Source organism: Pongo pygmaeus, chromosome 10 (genome assembly GCF_028885625.2).
Source record: "Pongo pygmaeus isolate AG05252 chromosome 10, NHGRI_mPonPyg2-v2.0_pri, whole genome shotgun sequence".
Taxonomy (NCBI): domain Eukaryota; kingdom Metazoa; phylum Chordata; class Mammalia; order Primates; family Hominidae; genus Pongo; species Pongo pygmaeus.
Window position 1 is genome coordinate 62,115,938 of NC_072383.2, and position 24,333 is coordinate 62,140,270.

At 40.6% G+C, this 24,333-nt stretch overlaps 1 protein-coding gene across 6 annotated transcripts in view; it reads right to left on the minus strand.

Moving 5' to 3' along the window:
- The window catches only part of C10H12orf56 (chromosome 10 C12orf56 homolog), a 118,429-nt gene that overhangs the window by 16,984 nt on the left and 77,112 nt on the right, over window positions 1-24,333 (minus strand). For 4 of the 6 annotated variants that reach the window (XM_054442275.2, XM_054442278.2, XM_054442283.2 and 1 more), the window contains exons 5-8: window positions 23,478-23,551; window positions 14,488-14,632; window positions 2,869-2,975; window positions 1,580-1,669 (exon numbers count right to left, since the gene is read on the minus strand). In XM_054442275.2, the coding sequence (XP_054298250.1) occupies window positions 1,580-1,669; window positions 2,869-2,975; window positions 14,488-14,632; window positions 23,478-23,551 (416 nt within the window). The remainder of the gene's footprint in view (window positions 1-1,579; window positions 1,670-2,868; window positions 2,976-14,487; window positions 14,633-23,477; window positions 23,552-24,333) is intronic. The other 2 variants (XM_054442277.2, XM_054442280.2) reach the window with 1 other exon arrangement.

Consider the following 24,333-nt stretch of genomic DNA (forward strand, 5'->3'; position numbering starts at 1 on the left):
TAACTCACACCTGTAATCCGAGTATTTTGGGAGGCCAAGGCGTGTGAATCTCCTGAGGTCAGGAGTTCAAGACCAGCCTGGCCAACATGGTGAAACCTCGTCTCTACTAAAAATACAAAAATCAGTTGGGCATGGTGGTGGGCACCTGTAATCCCAGCTACTTGGGAGGCTGAGTCAGGATAATCACTTGAACCCAGGAAGCATAGGGTGCAGTGAGCTGAAATCGTGCCATTGCACCCCAGCCTGGGTGACAAGAGCGAAACTCTGTATCAAAAAAAATAAAATAAAAAATCAAGCAGACAGTATGCAAAACTGCAAATCAAAATCAAAAGACAAAGAATGCTGCTGTCCCCCCCATACATTCTTCCTTTTAATAACAGATATCCTCATTACCATTCAAAACTAAGTTAGGCACATAGCTGTCCAACTACAGACACATTTCCAGCCTTTCCTGCAGCTAGGTGTGGCCATGTGCCTAAAGTTCTCACCAGGAGAATGTGAGCAGAAGTGTTACATGCCTTGCTTATAAAGGAAGCTTGTTTGCCCTCTGCTTCTCTCTCTCTCTCTCTCTTTTTTTTTTTTCTTTTTTAACTGGAATGCCCTCTATTTCTCTTTCTGCTTCCCACAGGGTATAATGAAGTCATCAAGGTCAGCCAGCTTCCACTATAAGGATAAAGACAACACGATAGCAGGCAACAGAGTAACAAAGGGGAAAAAACCTAGGTCCCTGGCTCACCTTGTGTTTGAAAGCCTGAATATTTACTCTGAACTGTTATGTGAGAAAGATTTCAATTAAGATCTTCTTTGGGCCACATATTTTAGAGTATCTTTTTTTTTTTTTGAGACGGGGTTGCCCAGGCTAGAGTGCAATGGTGTGATCTCAGCTCACTGCAACCTCCGCCTCCCAGGTTCAAGCCATTCTCGTGCCTCAGCCTCCCGAGTAGCTGGGATTACAAGCGCGCACCACCATGCCCGGCTAATTTTTGTGTTTTTAGTAGAGACAGGGTTTCGCCATGTTGGTCAGGCTGGTCACAAACTCCTGACCTCAGGTGATCCACCCGCCTTGGTCTCCCAAAGTGCTGGGATTACAGGCGTGAGCCACCGTGCCTGGCCTAGAGTGTCTTTATTACAGCAGCTCACCCTAGATATTAATAAACTCTCCAAAGTCATTTACTCTAAGGTCACATGATTATATTGTAAATGAGGCTACTATAACACCTGATTTTGCAATTTTTCTGTTTTGTGGATATAAGGACACTATGGGAAATTCTAGCGGAGCTCCCCTAGCTTTTAATGTATGATGGGTCATTTGGTCTTTTTCAAGTTCACCAGACTAGGACAAAAAAAAATTATGCTGAGAAAATCTTTGTACCCTTAATAATCCAGAGAGACAGAGAGAACTCGGCCTGTGCCAATTAACCTGTTCATCACAGAAGGAAGGAGAAAAACAAAAGAGTGAAATATACTTGGAAGGGTGTTGAACAGGGAAGTTGGAGAATTATGTGCTTTGGAAGACACTCAACAAGAATAGTTAATGGGTTGCAACTACAAGGTCCCAATGTCTTCTAAAAGACCTTACTTCTTAGCTGCCAATGTGTTCAGGCGTGAGGACTCAGTTTCTGTTTCTCTGAACATCAATACTAGGGTCTGTATAATTTCAATGCATGCCCTAGAAAATAAACGATAAAAGGCAAAGAAATGGCATGATTTCATTAGAAGCTCAGGATTCCACAAAAGTAGTAATTTTTGCTAAAACTGCTTCCAGATATCCATACAGAAAAAAGTACAGGAAATAAATTTTGTACATCAAATTGCTAACATTGGTTAAGTGCCTACTCTGACTGCTACACAGTAAACACTCAAAAACATTTGCTAGTCGGGCGGGGTAGCTAACATGTTACTTATGCTGTAATCCCAGCACTTTGGGAGGCCCAGGTGGGCGAACGGCCTGAGCCCAGGAGTTTGAGACCAGCCTGGGCAACATGGCGAAACCCCATCTTTACAAAAATTAGCTGAGTGTGGAGCTCAGGAGGTCAAGGCTACCGTGAGCCATGATCACACCAATGCACTCCCTCTGAGGGACAGAGTGAGAACTTTTCTTAAAAAAAAAAAGAAAAAAAATTGTTGAATGAATGAATGCTGGATGTCAGTACTAAATCATTTTATATGTATCTCTTTTCCAAAGTTTTTAGGATAATCACACACTGTTTTAAAATTATTGTTTAAATTTTTAATATTTTCAGAGAGGTAATATTTGGCTCAAAATGTCAATGGTAAAAAAGAGAATACAGTGAAAGCTGTCTCTCCTCCAGATACCCATTTTTCCCACTTTGAGACAACAAATATTATTAGTTTCTTGTGCATTCTTCCATTAAAATTAGAACAAAATGAGTTCTATTTTTAAAAATCCACAGGACGAGACCAGGCATGGTGGCTCACGTCTGTAATCCCAGCACTTTGGAAGGCTGAGGTGGATGGATCACCTGAGGTCAGGAGTTCGAGACCAGCCTGGCCAATGTGGTGAAACCCCGTTTCTACTAAAAATACAAAAATTAGCCAGGCGTGGTGGCATATGCTTGTAATCCCAGTTGCTTGGGAAGCTGAAGCACGAGAATTGCTTGAACCTACGAGGCAGAAGTTGCAGTGAGCAAAGATCGTGCCACTGCACTCCAGCCTGGGCAACAGAGTAAGACTCTGTCTCAAGAGAAAATAAATAAATAAATAAAAATAAAAATAAAATCCACAGGAAGAAAAACTGGCAGTGCCATTAATCATTAACCCAGCATATATTTTGTCCAGTGTCTTCCATTTATCTTTAACACCCTAGCAAAAAAAAAAAAAATCAATGATTATCTAGTTAGTACTTACACCAGCTCATCAACCCTTTGGCTTTGATTTTGAAGTGCATTCTTATCCCTAGACTCCGGCAAGTACTCATGAAGTTTGTTTACTAGGAAATAGAAAAGGTCACTGGTCTGTGAAAGCAAGTTGGAAAAAAATACAGTAATTAAGGTATCTGTTGTTAAAATTCTCTACTCTCATGTACTAAAAATATGAAGAAATAATTTGTTCTTTGATTAGAGAAGTGAATTACAATATCTCCCACTGATACTAGCATAACCCACATTGGAAACATACTTCTTACTTACAACCAAGAGACCACTGTCCTGGGGACCACAGCAAGGGCTAGGGGGTGATGCTGGGAGATGCCACTTAGGCCTGGCTTGACCATTAACCTTGAAGATCATCCAGAAGTAGGTGTGTAATCTCAGGCAACTCATTCAGTCACCTTGAAAAATGAGGCTCCTATAATTTCTGCCTTTCCAAAGTAATCTGGCCTTTGTGAGGATATAATGAATAATGAATAAGCAAGCTCTCATTTTAAAATGTTTACTAACTCAAAAACAAATGTACAGCACTAGGCTAGCTTATGGAAATGGTGCAGAACAATATTGATTCTTCTGGTAATACAGTGGAAATGTAGATTGCCATTTCTGTCAAAATAAACACTGACTTAGAGCTGGGGAACCCACTTTTTAGTGTTCCTGTCCAGTCTCATGAGAAATCAAGGATGAAAATAAGCGCTGGCCCATGAAATTAGGCAAGTTGGCATTAATGAGAAATGTAATGTAATTGCTTTTCTTTTCTATTCCTCTATTGTTCGTTATTTCCCCAGGATTTTGGTTTACTAGTGACAATTTAGGCTTTTTGTTTAGAAAGTGTACGTGTCCCCTTATTCAGGTGATACGGCCTGAAAAGAGGCTGGGAATGCCGTGGAGAAAGGAAAAAGAGGAAGAGGAGCAGGATGTTTACCGGATACTCTCAGAAGCGCTTGGGCTTTGAAAGAAGGAAGGACTTGGCCAGATGTGGTGGCTCATGCCTGTCAGCCCAGCACTTTGGGAGGCCAAGGTGGGCAGATCACTTGAGGTCAGGAGTTTGAAATCAGCCTGGCCAACATGGCAAAACCCCGTCTCTACTAAAAATACAAAAATTAGCTGGGTTTGATAGCATGCGCCTGTAATCCCTAATCCCAGCTACTTGGGAGGGTGAGGCAGGAGAATCACTTGAACCTGGGAGGTGGAGGTTGCAGTGAGCTGGGATTGCACCACTGCACTCCAGACTGGGCAAGAGTGAGGGAGACTCCATCAAAAAAAAAAAAAAGAAGAAGAAGAAGAAGAAGAAGTGCTTGGGCTTACCCAGTGCCTGATAAATTAGCATAGTATGGCAGTTTAAAAAACTGACCCTGGAGTTACATTCTTTGAGCTCAAATCCCAGCTCTGCCACTGGGCAGTTGTGTGACATTTGGCAAATTACTTATACTCCTTGTCGCTCAGTTTCTTTGTCTTTCAAATGGGGTTAATAATATCACCCCTTGGGGTTGATATTACGTTTAAATAAGATAGTATGTATTTGTAAAGCTTCAACAGTGCTTAGCACATAACAAATGTTTAATAAGTATAACTGTTATTATGACCTCCCACCTGCTCACTGATTCATGAATTTTCACTTATAAAATATCATGCATCTACCTGAAACAACATGGAAGACTCTCAAAAATATTATGCCAAAAGAAGCCAAATGCAAAAGAGTACTTAGTGCAGAATTCCATGTAAGTGCAGTGCTAAGAGAGGCAAAATGAATCTACAGTGACAGAAAGCACATCGATAGTTGCAAAAGGCCAGGAGTGTGAGAGAACTGGCGGCCAAAGGGCACAAGGTGACATTCTGGAGTGACAGAGAGGCTCTAAATCTTGAATGAAGTAGTGTTAATAGTTACATGAATAGAGACATTTGTCAAGACTCTTCAAACTGTATCTTTAAATATGGGTGCATTTTATTTCATGTAAATTATACTGCAATAATTTCTTCAAAGAAGATAGATGAATGGCCAATAAGCACATGAAAGATGCTCAACATCACTAATCACTAGGGAAATGCAACTCAAAGGTACAATGAGATATTATCCCATGCCCATTAGGATAGCTACTATTTAAAAAAACACACACACAAAATAGCAAGTGTTGGCAAGGACGTAGAGGAATCAGAACCCTTATATACTGTTGGTGGGAGTAGAAAATAGCACAGACACTGGAAACCAGTATGGTGTTCCCTCAAAACTTTAAATATAGAATTCGCATCCAATCTAGCAATTCCATTTCTGGGTATATACCCAAAAGAATTGAAAGCACTGTTTTAAAGAGATACCTTGCACACCAATGTTCATAGCTGCATTACTCACAACATCTAAAACGTGGAAGCAACCCACTGACAGATGAATAGATAAGGAAAATGTAGTGTATACACACAACGGAATATTATCCAGCCTTAACAAAAAGGAAATTGTGATACATGCTACAACATGGATTAAACTTGAGAACATTATGCTAGGTGAAATCTCAGTCACAAAAAGACAAGTACTATATCATTCCAACTATATGAGGTACTTAGAATAGTCAAAATCAGAGACAGAAAGTAGAATGGTGGTTTCCAGGGGCTGTGGGTTGCGGGGGTGGGATGGGGGAAAGAAATGGAAAGTTGTTGCTTAATGGGTAGAGAGTTTCAGTTTTGTAAGATAAAAAGTGTTCTGGAGATGATGGTTTTGATGGCTGCATAACATTGTGAATAAACTTGATACCACTGAAATGTATGCTCAAAAATGATTAAGGAAGTAAATTTTGTGTTATGTATATTTTGCCACAATTTTTTAAAATGGAAAAAAAAAACATATGAAAAAAAAATTTTTTTTTTTGAGATGGAGTCTTGCTCTGTCGCCCAGGCTGGAGTGCAGTGGCACGATCTTGGCTCACTGCAACCTCCACATCCTGGTTTCAAGCGATTTCCTGTCTGGGATTACAGATGCATGCCACCACACCTGGCTAATTTTTGTATTTTTAGTAAAGACGGGCTTTCACCATGCTGGCCAGGCTGGTCTTGAACTCCTGACCTCAGGTGAGCCACTCGCCTTGGCCTCCCAATGTGCTGGGATTATAGGCATGAGCCACCGTGCTGGTGGAAAAAATTTAAACTAGAAAAAGAACATAGAGAACTATTTTATCTACTCATTTATTCATTCACTGAATGCATAATTATTGATTGCCAGCTATGTGGCAGGTATGCTAGATAATGAGATAACATCTTGAGCAAAACAGACAAACAGACATGTCTGTTCTTCTAAAACTTGGAGTTTAGTCAATCTATGAAAAAGTGTTCTCAGCCTGTGTAATCTCACACCTGTAATTCCAGCACTTTGGGAGGCCGAGGCAGGCAGATCACTTGAGTCCAAGACCAGCCTGGGCAACATGGTGAAACCCCTTCTCTACAAAAAATACAAAAATTAGCCCAGCATGGTGGCATTTGCCTGTAGTCTCAGCTACTCAGGAAGTACTCAGCTACTTGGGAAGTACTCAGCTACTCAGCTACTTGAGCCCAGGAGGCGGAGATTGCAGTGAGCCGAGATGGTGCCACTGCACTTCAGCGTAGGTGAGAGAGTGAGACCCCATCTCAAAAAAAAAAAAAAAAGAAAACCTATTCTCATAATTTAAATTTTACCTTCAATAAAATTAAAAAGTAAAGACCACTTAAAAGAAAAAAAAAAAAAAAAACTTTATTTATGCCTCAATAAAGTTCATTTTAAAAGGGAGGGAGAAAACTATATATAATATATATTTTTGTATCTATTATATATCACTGTATATTATAGTGTATCTATAATTTTTATATCCATAATATGTACATTATATATGTGTATAATTTTCCATCCTATTACAGGAACCAAAAATTAGAGATGCCTGTGATGGTTAATTTTAGGTGTAAACTTGGCTAAATTAGGAGTACCTAGAGAACAGGTAAAGCATTATTTCTGTTATGTCTGTGAAGGTATTTCCAGAGGAGACTGGCATGTGAGTTGGAGAACTGAGTGGTTCTGTCTCTCTGGAGAATTCTAATACAGATTTTGGTACCAGAAGTGGAATTGTTGCTATAAGGAATACGTAAAAATATGGAAGTGGCTTTGGAATTGGTTAATGGATAGAGGCTCAAAGAATTTGGAGGAGCAACCTAGAAAAAGCCTAGATTGCAATAATTGGAGCATTAAAGGTGATGCTGGTGGGGGCTCAGAGAAAGAGGACAGCTGTAGGGAAAGTCTGAAACTTCTTAGACATTTCTTAAGTGAAAGAGTGAAAGATTATTCTCCAGCTTTAAGACATTGTTATTTTCCCTGTTGAGTTTTGGACTTACTTGGCCCTTTCCTCTTGCTTATATCTTCCTTTTGGAATGGGAATGTCTATCCTCCCTGCATCCCACCACTGTATTTTGTAAGTAGATAACTTGTCTTGATTTACAGGCTGACAACTGGAGAGGAATTTGCCTCAGGATGAATCCTGCCTTGAGTGTCACCCATACCTGATTTAGATGACAATTGGTAATTTGGACTTATGAGTTGATGCTGGAATCTATTAAGATTTTTGGAGCTATTGGGATGGAATAAATGTATTTCGTATGTAAAATAGACATGAATTTTTGGGGCCAAGAGCAGAATGCTGTGGTCTGAATGTGTCCCCCAAAGTTCATGTTTTAGAAACTAATCCCCAATGCAACAGTGTTGAGAGGTGAGACCTTTAAGAGGTGGATTGGGTCATGAGGCTTCTGCCCTCATAAATGGATGAATGTCATTACTGTGGGAGTGGGTTTCTGATAAAAAGATGAGTTTGGCCCCCTTCCACCCTTTTTTTTTGCATGCTCTTTTGCCCTTCTGCCTTCTCTTGGGATGACACAACAAGAAGACCCTCACAAGATGCCAGCACCTTGATATTGGACTTCGCTGCCTCCAGAACTGTCAGAAATACATTCATTTTCTTATAAATTACCAAGTTTGTGATACTCTGTTATAGCAACACAAAACAGACTAAGACAATGGCCATAATCTCTCCACCCCAGTATGGGTTTCTAAGGGAGCTTCACAGAACGTATGTTTTCCAAGAAATATAGCATAAAGTTGAAAAACCACTGCTTTAGCTTAAGGCTATGATAACAATTTAAATAAAAAAATCTTAAAAGGATGTTGACTTTTATTAGTCATATATGCTAATTTTGTGAAAACAAATCTGAGGATAGATTTTGGTTGTGGATTAGACAGAAGAACATAAGGCTACTGGGTTTGATGGCATGGTTGGGGATAGGGCCAAGGGGGACCCCACTGAAGTGTAGAGAGACCCCAAATAGAGAGACTACCTATTTACTTTTTTTTCTTTTTTTTATTATACTTTAAGTTCTGGGGTACATGTGCAGAATGTGCAGTTTTGTTATATATGTGCCATGGTGGTTTGCTGCAGCCATCAACCCGTCAGCTACATTAGGTATTTCTCTTAATGCTATCCCTCCCCTAGCCCCCCGTCCCCCGACAGGCCCCAGTGTGTGATGTTCCCCTCCCTGTGTCCATGTGTTCTCATTGTTCAACTCCCACTTATGAATGAGAATATGCAGAACATGTTTGGTTTTCTGTTCTTGTGTTAGTTTGCTGAGAACGATGGTTTCCAGCTTCATCCATGTCCTTGCAAAGGACATGAACTCATCTTTTTATGGCTGCATAGTATTCCATGGTGTATATGTGCCACATTTTCTTAATCCAGTCTATCACTGATGGACATTTGGGTTGGTTCCAAGTCTTTGCTATTGTGAATAGTGCCACAGTAAACATACATGTGCATGTGTCTTTATAGCAACATGATTTAGAATCCTTTGGGTATATACCCACTAATGGGATTGCTGAGTTAAATGGTATTTCTAGTTCTAGGTCCTTGAGGAATCGCCACACTGCCTTCCACAATGGTTGAACTAATTTACACTCCCACCAACAGTGTAAAAGCATTCCTATTTCTCCACATCCTCTCCAGCATCTGTTGTTTCCTGACTTTTTAATGATCACCATTCTAACTGGCATGAGATGGTATCTCATTGTGGTTTTGATTTGCATTTCTCTAATGACCAGTGATGATGAGCTTTTATTCATGTTTGTTGGCTCATAAATGCCTTCTTTTGAGAAGTGTCCATTCATATCCTTTGCCCACTTTTTGATGGGGTTGTTTTTTTGCTTGTAAATTTGTTTACATCCTTTGTAGATTCTGGATATTAGCCCTTTGTCAGATGGATAGATTGCAAAAATTTTCTCTCGTTCTGTAGGTTGTCTGTTGACTCTGATGATAGTTTCTTTTGCTGTGCAGAAGCGCTTTAGTTTAATTAGATCCCATTTGTCAATTTTGGCTTTTGTTGCCATTGCTTTTGGTGTTTTAAGACATGAAGTCTTTGCCCATGCCTATGTCCTGAATGGTATTGCCTAGGTTTTCTTCTAGGAGTTTTATGGTTTTAGGTCTTACATTTAAGTCTTTAATCCATCTTGAGTTAATTTTTGTGTAAGGTGTAAGGAAGGGGTCCAGTTTCAGTTTTCTGCATATGGCTAGCCAATTTTCCCAACACCATTTATTAAATAGGGAATCCTTTCCCCATTGCTTGTTTGTGTCAGATTTGTCAAAGATCAGATGGTTGTAGATGTGTGGTGTTATTTCTGAGGGCTCTGTTCTGTTCCATTGGTCTATATATCTGTTTTGGTACCAGTACCATGCTGTTTTGGTTACTGTAGCCTTATAGTATAGTTTGAAGTCAGGTAGCGTGATGCCTCCAGCTTTGTTCTTTATGCTTAGGATTGTCTTGGCTATGTGGGCTCTTTTTTGGTTCCATATGAACTTTAAAGTAGTTTTTTCCAATTCTGTGGAGAAAGTCAATAGGTAGCTTGATGGGGATAGCATTGAATCTATAAATTACTTTGGGCAGTATGGCCATTTTCATGATATTGATTCTTCCTATCCATGAGCATGGAATGTTTTTCCATTTGTTTGTGTCCTCCCTTACTTCCTTGAGCAGTAGTTTGTAGTTCTCCTTGAAGAGGTCCTTTACATTCCTTGTAAGTTGTATTCCTAGGTATTTTATTCTCTTAGTAGCAATTGTGAATGGGAGTTCACTCATGATTTGGCTCTCTGTTTGTCTGTTATTGGTGTATAGGAATGCTTGTGATTTTTGCACATTGATTTTGTATCCTGAGACTTTGCTGAAGTTGCTTTGATAAGCTTAAGGAGATTTGGGCTGAGATGGTGAGGTTTTCTAAATATACAATCATGTCATCTGTGAACAGAGACAATTTTACTTCCCCTTTTCCTATTTGAATTATTTCCTTCTCCATTCACTTTGGCCTTTCATTTTTGATAACTGAATTAGAAGATCTGTTTTAGCCCAGGTAAGAACATTATATTAAATAATGGCTGCAGTGTTTTCAAGTATAAAACAGATCATGAAAGCTTCATTTTCAGACATTGGATTAGGTTAATATTTCACAAGAGAACAGATTTGCAATTCAGTATGAATAGCTTACAGCACCTGGAATATGCATGCATTGTGTTTGGCCTGAGGGAGAATACAAAGAGAAGTAAGACATATACTTGTCCTAAAGAAGCTTTTAGCATATTATGATAAATAAGAAAAATATGCCAATCACTATAGTAAAAGGGAGGATATCTGTGCTAATTCTTGATGGTAGAAACTATATCATAATCATGCTATATTTCTAATACCTATCACCAAGCCTCACACAGATTAGGCATGAAACCTGTCTGTTAATTGTTAAAAAGGAAGTGCTATGAAAGGTGTCATAGAACTACATTGTTCAACTCGGTAGCTACTGGCCACAAGTGGCTATTTAAATTAATTTAAATTTAATAAAATTATTTTACTTTTTTAGTCACTAGCCACATTCAAGTGCTTAATAGCCACATGTGGCTAGTGTCTGCTGTATTGAACAATGCAGATTATAAAACTTCAAAGAAAGTTCTATGGCATGGAATTGACAGAGAAGATCAAAAGGAGGAAGGTACTAAAGTTACCCATTCGGCATGACAGAAAAGGCAGAAAATGGCATTTGAGCTGAGCCTTGATGAATGGGTATGATTTTTAACAAAAGAAATTAGAAGAACAGTATTCTAGAGAAAGCAAACAGCAGGGAGAAAGGAGAGCTAAGTAGAACAGGTGTCCAAGTTATCCCACATGGCTCAATCTTGTAGAGGACAGAGGTGAGAGAGAAGATGAAGTGGCGGGTCAGGTCTGTGAGTCCTAAACTTACTCTCTTTCTCTCCATCCTTTTTTTGTTCCACAGCCTAGGCCACAGGTATCAGGGCTGTTTTTAAACTGAAGATGCTTAAATGACCTCCAGACTAACACTGGTGCTGATCCCATTAGGAATACACATCAACATCCTTCTTAATCTAACCCTTAAGTGGTACTTCAGTTCTCCTACCTAGACATGCACTTTAAATCCAGTCCCTGATTGTGTTGTCCAGTGTATCTGGGTGGACTTCCCCTTTGAGCACTGTCCTAAGTCCTTTCCCAGTCCTCTCCTAACTGCTGGCTTTACTCTTGACAATCTTTATGTCCTCACATTCCATAAAACCCTGTCCCCACACCCTAAACAAGCAGATCTTCCTGGTGCCACATGTTTGTGCAGACATCCGGGTGTAATTCACCCACATGCTAAAATATCCTGATATTTCATTTTGCTCACTCTTATGTAGAGATCACTCTCACCTTTGGGCACTGTGCCTTTTCAATGAGCATCTACATCTGGATTCATTTCCCCAGCGCCCACCTTATCCAGATGGTAGCCTGACATGGTCCGGTTCTGTGTTCCCACCCAAATCTCATCTTGAATTGTAATCCCCTCTGTCGAGGGAGGGTCCTGGTGGGAGGTGATTGGATCATGCATGCTGTTTTCACGATAGTGAGGGAGTCCTCATGAGATCTGATGGTTTAAAAGTGGCAGTTTCCCCTGCACATTCTCTCTCTCTCTCCTGTTGCCATGTAAGACATGCCTTGCTTCCCCTTCACCTTCTGCCATGATTGTGAGTTTCCTGAGGCCTCCCAGCCATGTGGAACTGTAAGTCTGTGGCAGGCCAGGTCTTCATAACAGCTGAAAAGACAGGCCTCCATAACAACTGTTCCTGTACTGACTGAGTGGTTATGTTAAATATTAAAAGCTGATAGAGCCAGTGTCCTTACACAAAGGCTGGGATGTAACAAAAGCCCACCAAGAGTTTTGCCCAGGCCTTTCCTGGGCCTTGAAGCATGATGAGATACTGAAGGAATTCTTAACAGAACCTGTTTAGAATTAAACAAGTTTTACTGGGGGTCTGAAGAAACTCCCCAGGCCGCCACAAACAAGTTTATTGGCAGTCTGAAGGAACTCTCCAAACCTCCGTGATTTAGCAGGAGGCAAGATAAGGGTAATCACCCCAGGACCTGGACCCATTTAGATTGAGTAAATTTACTGAGGCCCCAGAGGAAGGTCTTCAGGACCTTCCTTAGGTCCTGATCTAATCTTAGTTATAGATTAAAAGAAGTTAATCACTTATGTCTTTAGATGAATGCACTTACATGTAGACATATAGCTTAGAAGGTATATACGCTCTGGAAAACTTTGTAATTTTGAGTTGGTCTGGCGATAATTTCCAGGCCTTTCCCTTCTTTCCCAGTTCATCTGTATCTCGTTATTGGGCCATGAGAATAAGCAGCCCAACCCTTGGTTGGGTCCAGGAACAAGTCAACTAAACCTTCTTTCTTTATAAATTACCCAGTCTCAGGTAGTATTTTTATATCAGTGTGAGAATGAACTAATACACAGCCCTTTCCTGATAACCCCAGCCTACTAAAATAAAGGCCATACCTGTCCAAATTTGAAATCTGTGATTAGTGGAGAGCCTTAAATGCCGAAGCCAAAGTCTTTACTAGTAAGGAAAGTCACAAGAAACTTTTGAACAAGCAATCCCATACAATCAGCGTTGTAGATTAAATTGATACTGTGTGTGGGATGGACTGGACAGGTTTATTTGGGAAGAAGATAATCCTAATTTATTTACCCTTTCCACATGAATTCCATTTCATCTTCATAATCAACTTGGTTGGTCGTATTTTCCACAATCTTCTGAAGTTCTGGAGTCAAAACTTGGATGGTGTATTCCTCACAGGATCTATCCAGTACCAACCATTTTAGACTACGCAGCACTACATCATCCTTACCTGAGTCTCAATGTCTCAATGTTGTGGGACATTTGGCATATTATTCTCTACAGCTAATCTGCCTTCACCATACTGATTTGCCTTGGAACTGTTCTAGCTCTCCAATATTGCAGGAATTTCCTTAGTCCCTGGCAAACTGGAATAGTTGGTCACCCTAATCTGGGCAAACCAAAATGGTTGGTCACCCTACATATGAAGGACCTAGAAGCTAATAAATGGCCAGGACTGTCTCGTATGGTTAGGAGTTCACATGCTTTACAATTGCTCAGTAAAATGATGGCAGCTACTTATGTGACCAATGGCCAGAATTAGGATAAAATATATAGCAATCAACATGAACACAGCCCTAGGCAGGGCTCACCCTCTCACCTAGGCCTCATAAGCGCCACATCAGGTTACTCACCTGGGCTTCTTAACACTTTCACCTGAACATGAAAATGAGGCCTCTGTAATTTACGGAGTGAGAATGAGGTTGCCTTGCCTCCCCAGGACTCACATTTTTAAAAATACCAGTCTTATACTCAAAAATAATTTTTTAAATTATATTTTTACAGTAGAGGAAACTGCACAATAAAACATCTTGAAATCAGCCATGTACAGTGGCTCATGCCTGTAATCACAGCACTTTAGGAAGCCAAGGCAGGAGGATCACTTGAGCCCAGGAGTTTGAGACCAGACTGGGCAACAGAGTGAGACCCTGTCTCTATTTAAAAAATAAACAAATAAGCAGGGTGCAGTGGCTCACACCTGTAACCCCAGCATTTTGGGAGGCCAAGACGAGTGGATCACCTGAGGTCAAGAATTCAAGACCAACCTGGCCAACATGGTGAAGCCCCATCTCTACTAAGAACACAAAAAATTTGCTGGGCGTGGTGGTGGGCGCCTGTAATCCCAGCTACTTGGGAGGCTGAGGTAAGAGAATGACTTGTACCTGGGAGGCAGAGGTTGTAGTGAGCTGAGATCGTGCCATTGCACTCCAGCTTAGGTGACAAGAGCAAGACTCTGTCTCAAAAAAATAAAAAATAAACAAACAAAAACTTCTTAAAATCTACGTTCCCATCTCACTGTCTATATATCTTGTATGCCAAAAATGTTCCTCCTAATATCTGTCCGTCGGCTCTGCCAATCCAATGCATGGGAGCTACTTTTTGCTACCACTCCCCTCTCTTCCCATCTCCCCTCGACACACGCATATACATTACTGATTACATCACAAAGTATCCAGCATTAAGACATGACTGCATTAAATTTTATCAACATTTAAAAATACAGCATCAGAATACAAGACAATGCTTATTTATATTTTAATGTATGCTTGTATTTGGTAAACAGAAGACACAAACTTTAAAGATTAAAAATAAAACAAAACACTTACCTTCCAGAAAAGCCTTTTCAGAATGAAGTTTTTCTGGGCTGCTACTTTAAGTTCCATAAGTAAAGAAAGTATCCTCCTCAAAGAATTGTCTTTAAGAAAAAGTTCAGATTTAAGTTGACTGAAGTGCTTAATTTTCTCCTCAGATCTACAGAAACAGAAGAAAATTTTCCACTTAAAAATGGTACGAAATAGCAGTTTAGGAATATCGATGATTACTGACAGGTTTGTTAAACTTTGTTATTAATGGGATTTTAATATAGTTTTATTCTTCTAGCCTTAATACTCATCAGTAGTGAAACTTGCTCCCCACAAATCGAACTGTTTATTACGCTCCAAAATACTTTTTCGCCCATGCCCCTTAACTCAAGCTGTTCCTATACCAGGAATACTCTCACTTTCCCTAGTAAATTTCTGTCCCTCTTTCATTTACCGTAATCCCTGAACCTTTATGTAATATTTTACTTTCAATCAACTAGCTTTTCTTTTTTTAAGAAGTTTATAAAGAAAATGTTGTGTCACTTTCCAGGGAAAACCAGTATCACTTGGTGTAAATGGCATGAAAGCAACATAAATTCTAAGTAAATGCTCCATGTTCTGAGCCTGTAGCTGGCTTCTCTGTGAGGAAAGGGCAGATGAGCATGTGTTCAAGAACTGTCACTAGTGGCCCCAAGCCGAGAGGTTCTCCCTGATGAGATCAGCCTAGCTGGAAAAAGGAATCACATATTTCCACCATGGAATTCAAAGTTGTTTCATGCCATGTCAGAGTACCACCTGGAATTATCTCCCATTACTGAACCATGTGTGTTCCACACTTAAGGAAAAGCTGGCTTAGCAGAAAAACCTTCTCCTCAGATCTTTCCCTAATTCTACCAACAAATGCAGCCCCTCTCCCACTGCAGTTTTTTCACACTCCTAGTATCACATTAATCCCATTTCACTCTTTGTAGTTAGTTACTCGTGTACCTATCCTAGCCCCTCAGCTGACTTTTAGCAACTTGGAAAAAATGTCATCGGGTTAAATATTGTTTCCACCTCCCATTGTGCTCAGTAATAACAACTTGCGCTTAACTGGGCGCTGACTAGGTGGCCGGCTCTGGCCTGAGTGCTTTCCGTAGATTCGTTCTTGCACTGAGCTGGCTCCACTGTGGGGACTGAGCTGGGAATTACTATCGCATTTTACAGGAAGTTGTGGGGGGGGGTTTAAGTAATCTGTCCAAGCTCACACAACCAGTGATTCAGAGAGCCAGGGTGCAAGGTAACAGTAGAAAAGATAGTTCATGTTCTACGTAGATTGATGAAATCTTAAAATTTCTGACTTGAAGTAAAAACATTTTTTACCGCTTACTCCAGAAACCTATACCAGCCATTTATCCCAATACTAGCTACTGTATGGAATGTTGGTACTTGCCTACTACCTCCCCCTTTATTTAAAAAACATCTAAGATGTTCTCCTTTGTCCAATCAATGAGTCGCTCTTATTAACCTGAAAATTAAGACTTCTGAAAAAAAATGGTCTCTTTTCTAGTGGAGATGCTGGAGGGAAACTGATCCTTATGAATTCAATAATGGCAGAGAGGCAGAGGAGCATAATGATTATGAACATGAAGACTGAGGTCAGAATCCTAGATCTGCCCCTACTCAGTTAGGTCATTATCATGGGCAAGTTACATAGCTTCTTTGTGCCTCAATTTCCTCATGTGTAAGATAGGAATAATGGTAGTACCTATCCAAATGTGCTGGGTTTTTTGTTTGTTTGTTTGTTTTGAGACAGTGTCTCACTCTGTCACCCAAGCTGGGGTGCAGTGGCGTGATCTTGGCTCACCGTAACCTCTGCCTCCTGAGTTCAAGCGAGTCTCCTGCCTCAGCCTCCTGCGTAGCTGGGATTACAGGCAAGCACCACCATGCCCAGCTAATTTTTTGTATTTTTAGGAGAGATGAGGTTTCACCATGTTGGCTAGGCTGGTCTCAAACTCCTGACCTCAGGTAATCCACCCACCTTGGCCTCCCAAAGTGCTGGGATTACAGGCATGAGCCACTATGCCCGGCCAAATGTGCTATTTTGATATTTTAGTTAATGCATGTCCTTCATACACACTAAGTGTTTGATAAATGGTCTCTAAATAAAACAGGAATAAGTTTAAGATCCTGCTTCCCTATCCACTTCTAATTACCACCATATTTCATTTAAAAAATAACTGTGAAATCCCTCTACTCTCTGAGAACTCCAACAACAGAAATGTAGTTTTTACAAACAAAAGAGCTTAGAAAAGCAAAAGCTCAGATAAGATACAATATCAGCAGAATTATTTTGAAATTGATTTTCCCATTTTTTCATTTGGAGTCAGCAATTTGCTAAGATCTGCAATAAAAACAAACTGTTTTTAATCCTTTGCCAACTAGGATAATAGATTGTAATGCCAAACTAATTTTTTTAATAGCCAAAAAAATTTTCACGGAAAACAGCATACTAATCTCTTCAGACTAAAAATTAATTCATACATAAATGGAGGTCTCATATACATCATAAATTCAAGTTAGAGTACACATTCTATATTACTGCAGAAAAGTTATGGATAATAATTTCTTTGAGGATTCAGAAAATATTAGCTTATACATAGATGACAAACTTCATTTGACTGAAGAAATAAGAAAAAGCCAAATGCCAGAAGACTCCATTATTCAACTTAGGAATAAGAGGAAAATCTATACTAACGTTAACAGATACTCTATTTTCATCAGGTAGAAAACATAAATTCACCAAAATAATGTTGCAGGAAGGTTTTGTTTTTTTTTTTAAGACAGTCTTGTTCTGTCACCCAGGCTGGGTTCAAGCGATTCTCGTGCCTCCTGAGAGTAGCTGGGACTACAAGTGCATACCACCACATCCAGTTAATTTTTGTACTTTTAGTAGAGACAAAGTTTTGCCATGTTGGTCAGGCTGGTCTCAACCTCCTGACCTCAAGTAATCCGCCCACCTCGGCCTCTGAAAGTGCTGGGATTACAGGCGTGAGCCACTACGCCCAGCTGCAGGAAGGATTCTTAATCTAATAATAAGCTCTATTTTTCCTGTATTTTTTCATCTTTCCAGACATTTACTATAAATAATACCTCACATTTGTAAAGCACTGGAAAGACTCTTCCTATATTATCTCAGAAGTGTTGTGTATGATTTCCACAGTGGTCAGCTTGCAAAACCGTCCCATCTGTGACACAGTTCTAAATTGAAAACCTAAAGGACGTTTATTCCTTTTAAACTGAAGATGCCTTCCAGGTAGAGGCTATTTTTCATGTATCGTTGCATCCTTCACAGTGCATTTGAAATCATGGCATTTTAAGTATGTTGCCTTCAGGAATTAACTTAGTAAGAAACATGACTTCCCTGAGCCGAGAGAGTGGTGGAACTCATCCTTCTTGCCTTCAGGAATAAATTTCAAGCCACGCACACACAGAATTTGAGTCTGTTTTATTATACAATTAGCTTTAAAATCACTTTAAATAAAATACCAAAATGAAAACTGATGCTTTTTTTAGAGTAAACATATGAAAACCTATAGAAATTTTAAGCTATCCATATAACTTTTTAAAAAAGAAATCCCAAATATTATGTCACTTAACTCTTACATACCTCAGAATATATCTCTAAATAAAATGAATACTTTCTTACAAAATGATTATCACACCCTACAAAATTATCGAACATTGTTTGGTATTGCTAATACTCAGTCCCTTTTTTTTTTTTTTGAGACAGAGTCTTGCTCTGTCACCCAGGCTGGAGTGCCGTGGCACAATCTCAGCTTACTGCAACTTCCAACCCCCAGGTTCAAGTGATTCTCCTGCCTCAGCCTCCCGAGTAGCTGGGATTACAGGCACACACCACCATGCCTGTCTAATTTTTGTATTTTTGTAGAGATGGGGTTTCACCATGTTGGCCAGGCTGGTCTTGAACTCCTGACCTCAAACGATCTGCCCGCCTCAGCCTCCCAAAGTGCTGGGATTACAGGCATGAGCCACCGCGCCCGGCCAGACTCAGTCCATTTTCAAATTGTTCTACTGACTTAAAAATCTGTTTTTACAGCTGGGCATGGTGGCCCAGGGGTGTAAATCCCAGCACTTTGGGAGGCCAAGGTGGGAGGATCGCTTAAACCCAGGAGTTCCAGACCAGCCTGGGCAATATAACGAGACTCCATCTCTATAAATAAATAAATAAATAAATAAATAAATAAATAAAATTAGCCAGCCATGGTAGTGTGCACCTGTAGTCCCAACTACTCAGGAGGCTGAGGTGGAAGGATTGCTTGAGCCCAGGAGGTCGAGGCTGCAGTGAGCTGTGATCAAGCCACTTCACTCCAGCCTTGGTGACAGAGTAAGACCCTGTCTCGAAACTAAATAAAATATAAACGGCTGGGCGAGGTGGCTCATGCCTGTAATCCTAGCACTTTGGGAGGCCCAGGCAGGTGGATTGCCTGCACTTAGGAGTTCGAGACCAGCCTGGGCAACATGGCAAAACCCAGTCTCTACTAAAAAACTACACAAAATTAGCCAGGCATGCTGGTGCACGCCTGTAGTCCCAGCTACTCAGCAGGCTGAGGCATGAGAATTGCTTGAGCCTGGGAGGTGGAAATTGCAGTGAGCCAAGATCATGCCACTGTACTACAGCCTAAGCGATAGTGGAAGACCCTGTCTCAATAAATACATACATACATACATAAATACATAAATAAAACATGAAAATGTTTTCTTAGTTTTGATTTGTTAAAAACAAGACTAAATAAGATACTTCTTATATTTGCTTATTATGTTTAAGTCTTTCAAAAAATTTTTTTCTATATCACGTCATCAAGCAATAAAATTTTTTATTATGGAAATTTTCAAACATACATCAAAGTGGAGAAAATTTTATAAGAAATCTCATGTACCCAGCTGGGCAGTGGCTCATGCTTGTAATCCCAGCACTGTGGGAGGCCAAGGCAGGCAGATCCCCTGAGGTCAGGCATTCAAGACCAGCCTGGCCAACATGGTGAAACCCTTTCTCTATTAAAAACACAAAAATTAGCAGGGCGTGGTGGTGCATGCCTGTAATCCTAGCTACTCGGAAGGCTAAGGCAGGAGAATTGCTTGAACCCGGGTGGTGGAGGTTGCAGTGAGCTGAGATGGTGCCATTACACTCCACCTTGGGCAACAGAGCAAGACTCCATCTCAAAAAAAAAGAAGGAAAGAAAGAAAAAGAAAGGAAGAAAGGAAGAAAGGAAGAAAGAAAGAAAGAAAGAAAGAAAGAAAGAAAGAAAGAAAGGAAAGAAAAAGAAAGAAAGAAAGGAAAAGAGAAGAAAAGAAAGAAGAAAGAAGAAATCCCATGTACCCATCACCTTGCTCTAATAATTTTCAATATTTTGCCAATCTTGTTTTATCTGTTCTCTTACATACATATACAAACACACATATATACTTTTTTTTTAAAAATGAACTAAAATTATATAACAAAGTTTCCCATCATATCCATTTTTAGGTGTACAATTCAGTGGCATTAAGTGAATTCACAATGTTCTACAAGTATCACCACTATCCACTTCCAGAACTTTTTTATCTTTCCAAACAGAAATTCTATACCCATTAAACAATAACTCTCCCCAGCCCCTGGAGACCTCTATTCTATTTTCTGTCTCTATAAATTTGCCTATTTTAGGTACCCCACATAAATGAAATCATATATTTGCCCTTTTGTATCTGGCTTATTTCACTTAGCATGATGTCTTCAAGGTTCATCCATGTGGTAGTAGCAGAATTTACTTCCTTTTTAAGACTAGCATACTCACACTGTTTTTTTGTTTGTTTGTTTGTTTTTGAGATGGAGTCTCACTCTGTTGCCCAGGCTGTGGTGCAGTGGTGCCATCTCAGCTCACTGCAGCCTCTGCCTCCTAGGTTCAAGTGATTCTCATACCTCAGCCTCCCAAGTAGCTGGGATTACAGGCATGTGCCACCACACCAGGCTAATTTTTGTATCTTTAGTAGAGACAGGGTTTCGCCATATTGGCTGGGCTGGTCTCAAACTCCTGGCCTCAAGTGATCCTCCCTCCTCGGCCTCCCAAAGTCCTGGGATTATAGGTGTGAGCCACTGCACCCGGCTTATCATACTCACACTTTTGAGTCAGATTCAGGTTTAACCGTTTTAACAAAAATACTTCATAGGTGGTGCTGTGTATTTTATATTACATCAAATAATGAGGCACACAAAGTCTGGCTGTCTCACTGAAGTGATACTAAGACAAATCAATGGATTTAGTTATTTACAACATGATCCCTCCATTTTGAAGTTCCACTTCACCTTTTTTTTTTTTTTAATCTCTTTTTCTTTTAGAGACGGTCTCTCTCTGTCACTCAGGCTGGAGTGCGGCAGTGCAATCACAGCTTATTACAGCCTTCACCTCCCAGGCTCAAGTGATCCTCCTACCTCAGCCTCCCAAGTAGCTGGGACCACAGGCACACCCGGCATTTTTAAATTTTTTTGTAGAGATGAGGTGTCACTATGTTGCCTAGGCTGGTCTCAAACTCCTGGGCTCAAGTGATCCTCCCACTTTGGTCTCCCAAAGTGCTGGGATTACAGGCATGAGCCACCATACCTGGCCCCACTTCACCTCTCTGTCTAATGGTTTCATCCACTGAAGATTGTTAAATGAATCTGTCATTTCATTACAGGCTACATAAACTGTAATTTTCTAATTCTATTAAGCCTTCCGCATTCACTAGCTGGAATTCTATAAAATGAAATTTGCACTCATCATCTAGGGCTACTTGGTTATCCTGAACTCGTTGCGGTTCATGGAGGAAAGGAAGAATATATTATATTTTTTCCATTTGTTTGATGATTTGCAGAGTAATGAATTGGTGCCCTATTTTTTTCTAATGTTCCATGTGTTTTATTTCCTTGCAGGTGGGGAGGGAGGGCCCTCTCTCTATCATGCATCATTATACACTTCCGAATTTTTATATATTCATTATGTTTCAGTCATCTCATTTCTTATTTTTTTCTTCTTCTTTCTTTATTTTTTTTATTATACTTTAAGTCCTAGGGTACATGTGCAAATGTGCAGGTTTGTTACATATGTATACATGTGCCATGTTGGTGTGCTGCACGCAGTAACTCGTCATTTACATTAGGTATATCTCCTAATGCTATCCCTCCCCCCTTCCCCCATCCCACAACAGGCCCTGGTGTGTGATGTCCCCCTTCCTGTGTCCAAGTGCTCTCATTGTTCAATTCCCACCTATGAGTGAGAACATGTAGTGTTTGGTTTCTCATCCCTGCGATAGTTTGCTCAGAATGATGGTTTCCAGCTTCATCTATGTCCCTACAAAGGACATGAACTCATCATTTTTTATGGCTGCATAATATTCCAAGGTGTATATGTGCCACATTTTCTTAATCCAGCCTATCATTGTTGGACATTTGGGTTGGTTCCAAGTCTTTGCTATTGCCAGGTGTGGTGGCTCATGCCTGTAATCCCAGCACTTTGGGAGGCTGAGGGGAGAGGATCACAAGGTCAGGAGTTCGAGACTAGCCTGGCCAACATGGTGAAACCCAGTCGCTACTAAAAATAAAAAAAAATAGCCAGGCATGGCTACTCGGGAGGCTGATGCAGGAGAATTGCTTGAACCTGAAAGGCGGAGGTTACAGTGAGCCAAGATCGCTACACTGCATTCCAGCCTGGGCAACAGAGCAAGACTTTGTCTCAAAAAAAAAACAAAAACAGAAAGAAAAAAAAAGTGTGAACATAGGATGTTATGGAGGAATCCCTCCTAACTTAGTTCTGGAGTGTCAAGAAAGATTTTTAGAGAAAATGATAAATAAGCTGAGACTTGATGAGTTGAAGTTATTCAGGAAGAGCAAGAAGAATACAGTAGTATTCCAGAAGAGGGGCCATCATGATAGGCCCCAGACGGAAGAGAACAGGGAGCTTCCTGAGAATTGTGAGAAGTTCATTTGGAGCAGGAGCTTAGGGCAAGAGTGAGGATGGACACAACGCTTGAGGACAGGAAAATAAAAAGAGATGTCATACATATTTTTTGTACACTGTTTAGACTTTCACCTAAGGGCAATGGGAAGCCATTCAAAGGCTTCCCGGGAGGAGTTACATGATCAGATTTGTGCTTCCGAAAGATTCCTCTGTTGTAATGGAGAATGGGCTGGAGAGGAGCAAGAGTGAAGGCAGAGAGACCAGCTAGGAAAACACTGTAGGAGCCCAGAACTGAGATAACGGGGCCTGAGCGAATGACCATGGAAAGAAGTGGATGTTATCCAGAGATAGTAAAGGCGCAATAAATAAGGCATGCGATGACTGGCTGGATGCTGGAAATGGTGAAGGGGAGAGAGGAGGAAAGGGTGACTTCCAGGACTCTGGCTTAGGTGATCTAGGGATAATGACATCATTCCCTGTATTAGGAAGCACAAGAGGAAAGTCAGGTTGCAGAGAGAAGATGCTGACTTCTCTTCTGAATACGTTGACTTTAAGGTTCCTATGAGACATACAAAGGATGTCCAGTGGATACCTGTGTTTGCAGACTTAACCATCAGGGCAGGCAGATGAGGTAGAGCTATAACTGTGATAGCCACACATACAACACAGAGTTAGGGGAGGCAAAGAGGGCCGGGCACGGTGGCTCGCACATGTAATCCCACCACTTTGGGAGGTGGAGGCAGGAGGATCACCTGAGGTCAGACCAATCTAACCGACCTGGTCAACATGGCAAAAGTCCTGTCTCCACTAAAAAATACAAAAATTAGCTGGGTTTGGTGGCGGGCGCCTGGAGTACTAGCTACTTAGGAGGCTAAGGCAGGAGAATCTCTTGAGCCCAGGAGGTAGAGGTTGCAGTCAGCCAAGATTGTGCCACTGCACTCCAGCCTGGGAAACAGAGTGAGACGCAGTTTCAAAAAAAGGAGAGGCAAAGAGGAGAGAAAAATCCCCCATGCAACTCTATCATACATCATCACTTCTTACCTATATGGCTTTTGACTTCCAATAGCAGGACTGAACTCACTAGCATAGAAGGGATCTTGTAAAAGGGTAGCTTTCTGAAAAAGGAAAAAGTAGAAATTGTTAGAATTTTTATTTACTGAAGATCAATTCCCCCTACCTTTAGTCAATGTTATGTATCTATTCTTTAAGCCCTCCTATAGTACACGATTTGTTTATAAAACTCATTCTAGTGTTTAATAATACCACAGGGAATTTTTTTCTTATCTAGTTTTTTAAAAGTTTTAAATATAACACTTGCTCATTATAAAATGAAATTATTCAAGCTGGGCGCGGTGGCTCGTGCCTATAATCCCAGCACTTCGGGAGGCCGAGGCAGGCAAATCACGAGGTCAGGAGATCGAGACCATCCTGGCGAACACTGTGAAACCCCATCTCTACTAAAAATACAAAAAAAATGAGCCGGGCGTGGTGGCGGGCATCTGTAGTCCCAGCTACTCGGGAGGCTGAGGCAGGAGAATGGCGTGAACCCGGAGGGCAGAGCTTGCAGTGAGCGGAGATCACACCACTGCACTCCAGCCTGGGCAACAGAGTGAGACTCTGTCTCAAAAAAAAAAAAAAAGAAAGAAAGAAAAATTATTTATCAAAATCACACAGTTTAGATAAAGTAAAATATAAAATTCTCTGTTTTTCCCTACCCCTTCCATCCCACTATGCAAAGTGTCTGATCATGAAGCCAGATACCATGGCTCGCACCTGTAACCTCAGCTACTTCAGAGGCTGAGGCAAGTGGATGGAAAGAGTCCAGGAGTTGGAGGCTGCAGTGAGCTATGATTGTGCCACTACACTCCAGCCTGGGCAACAGAGCAAGACCTTGTGT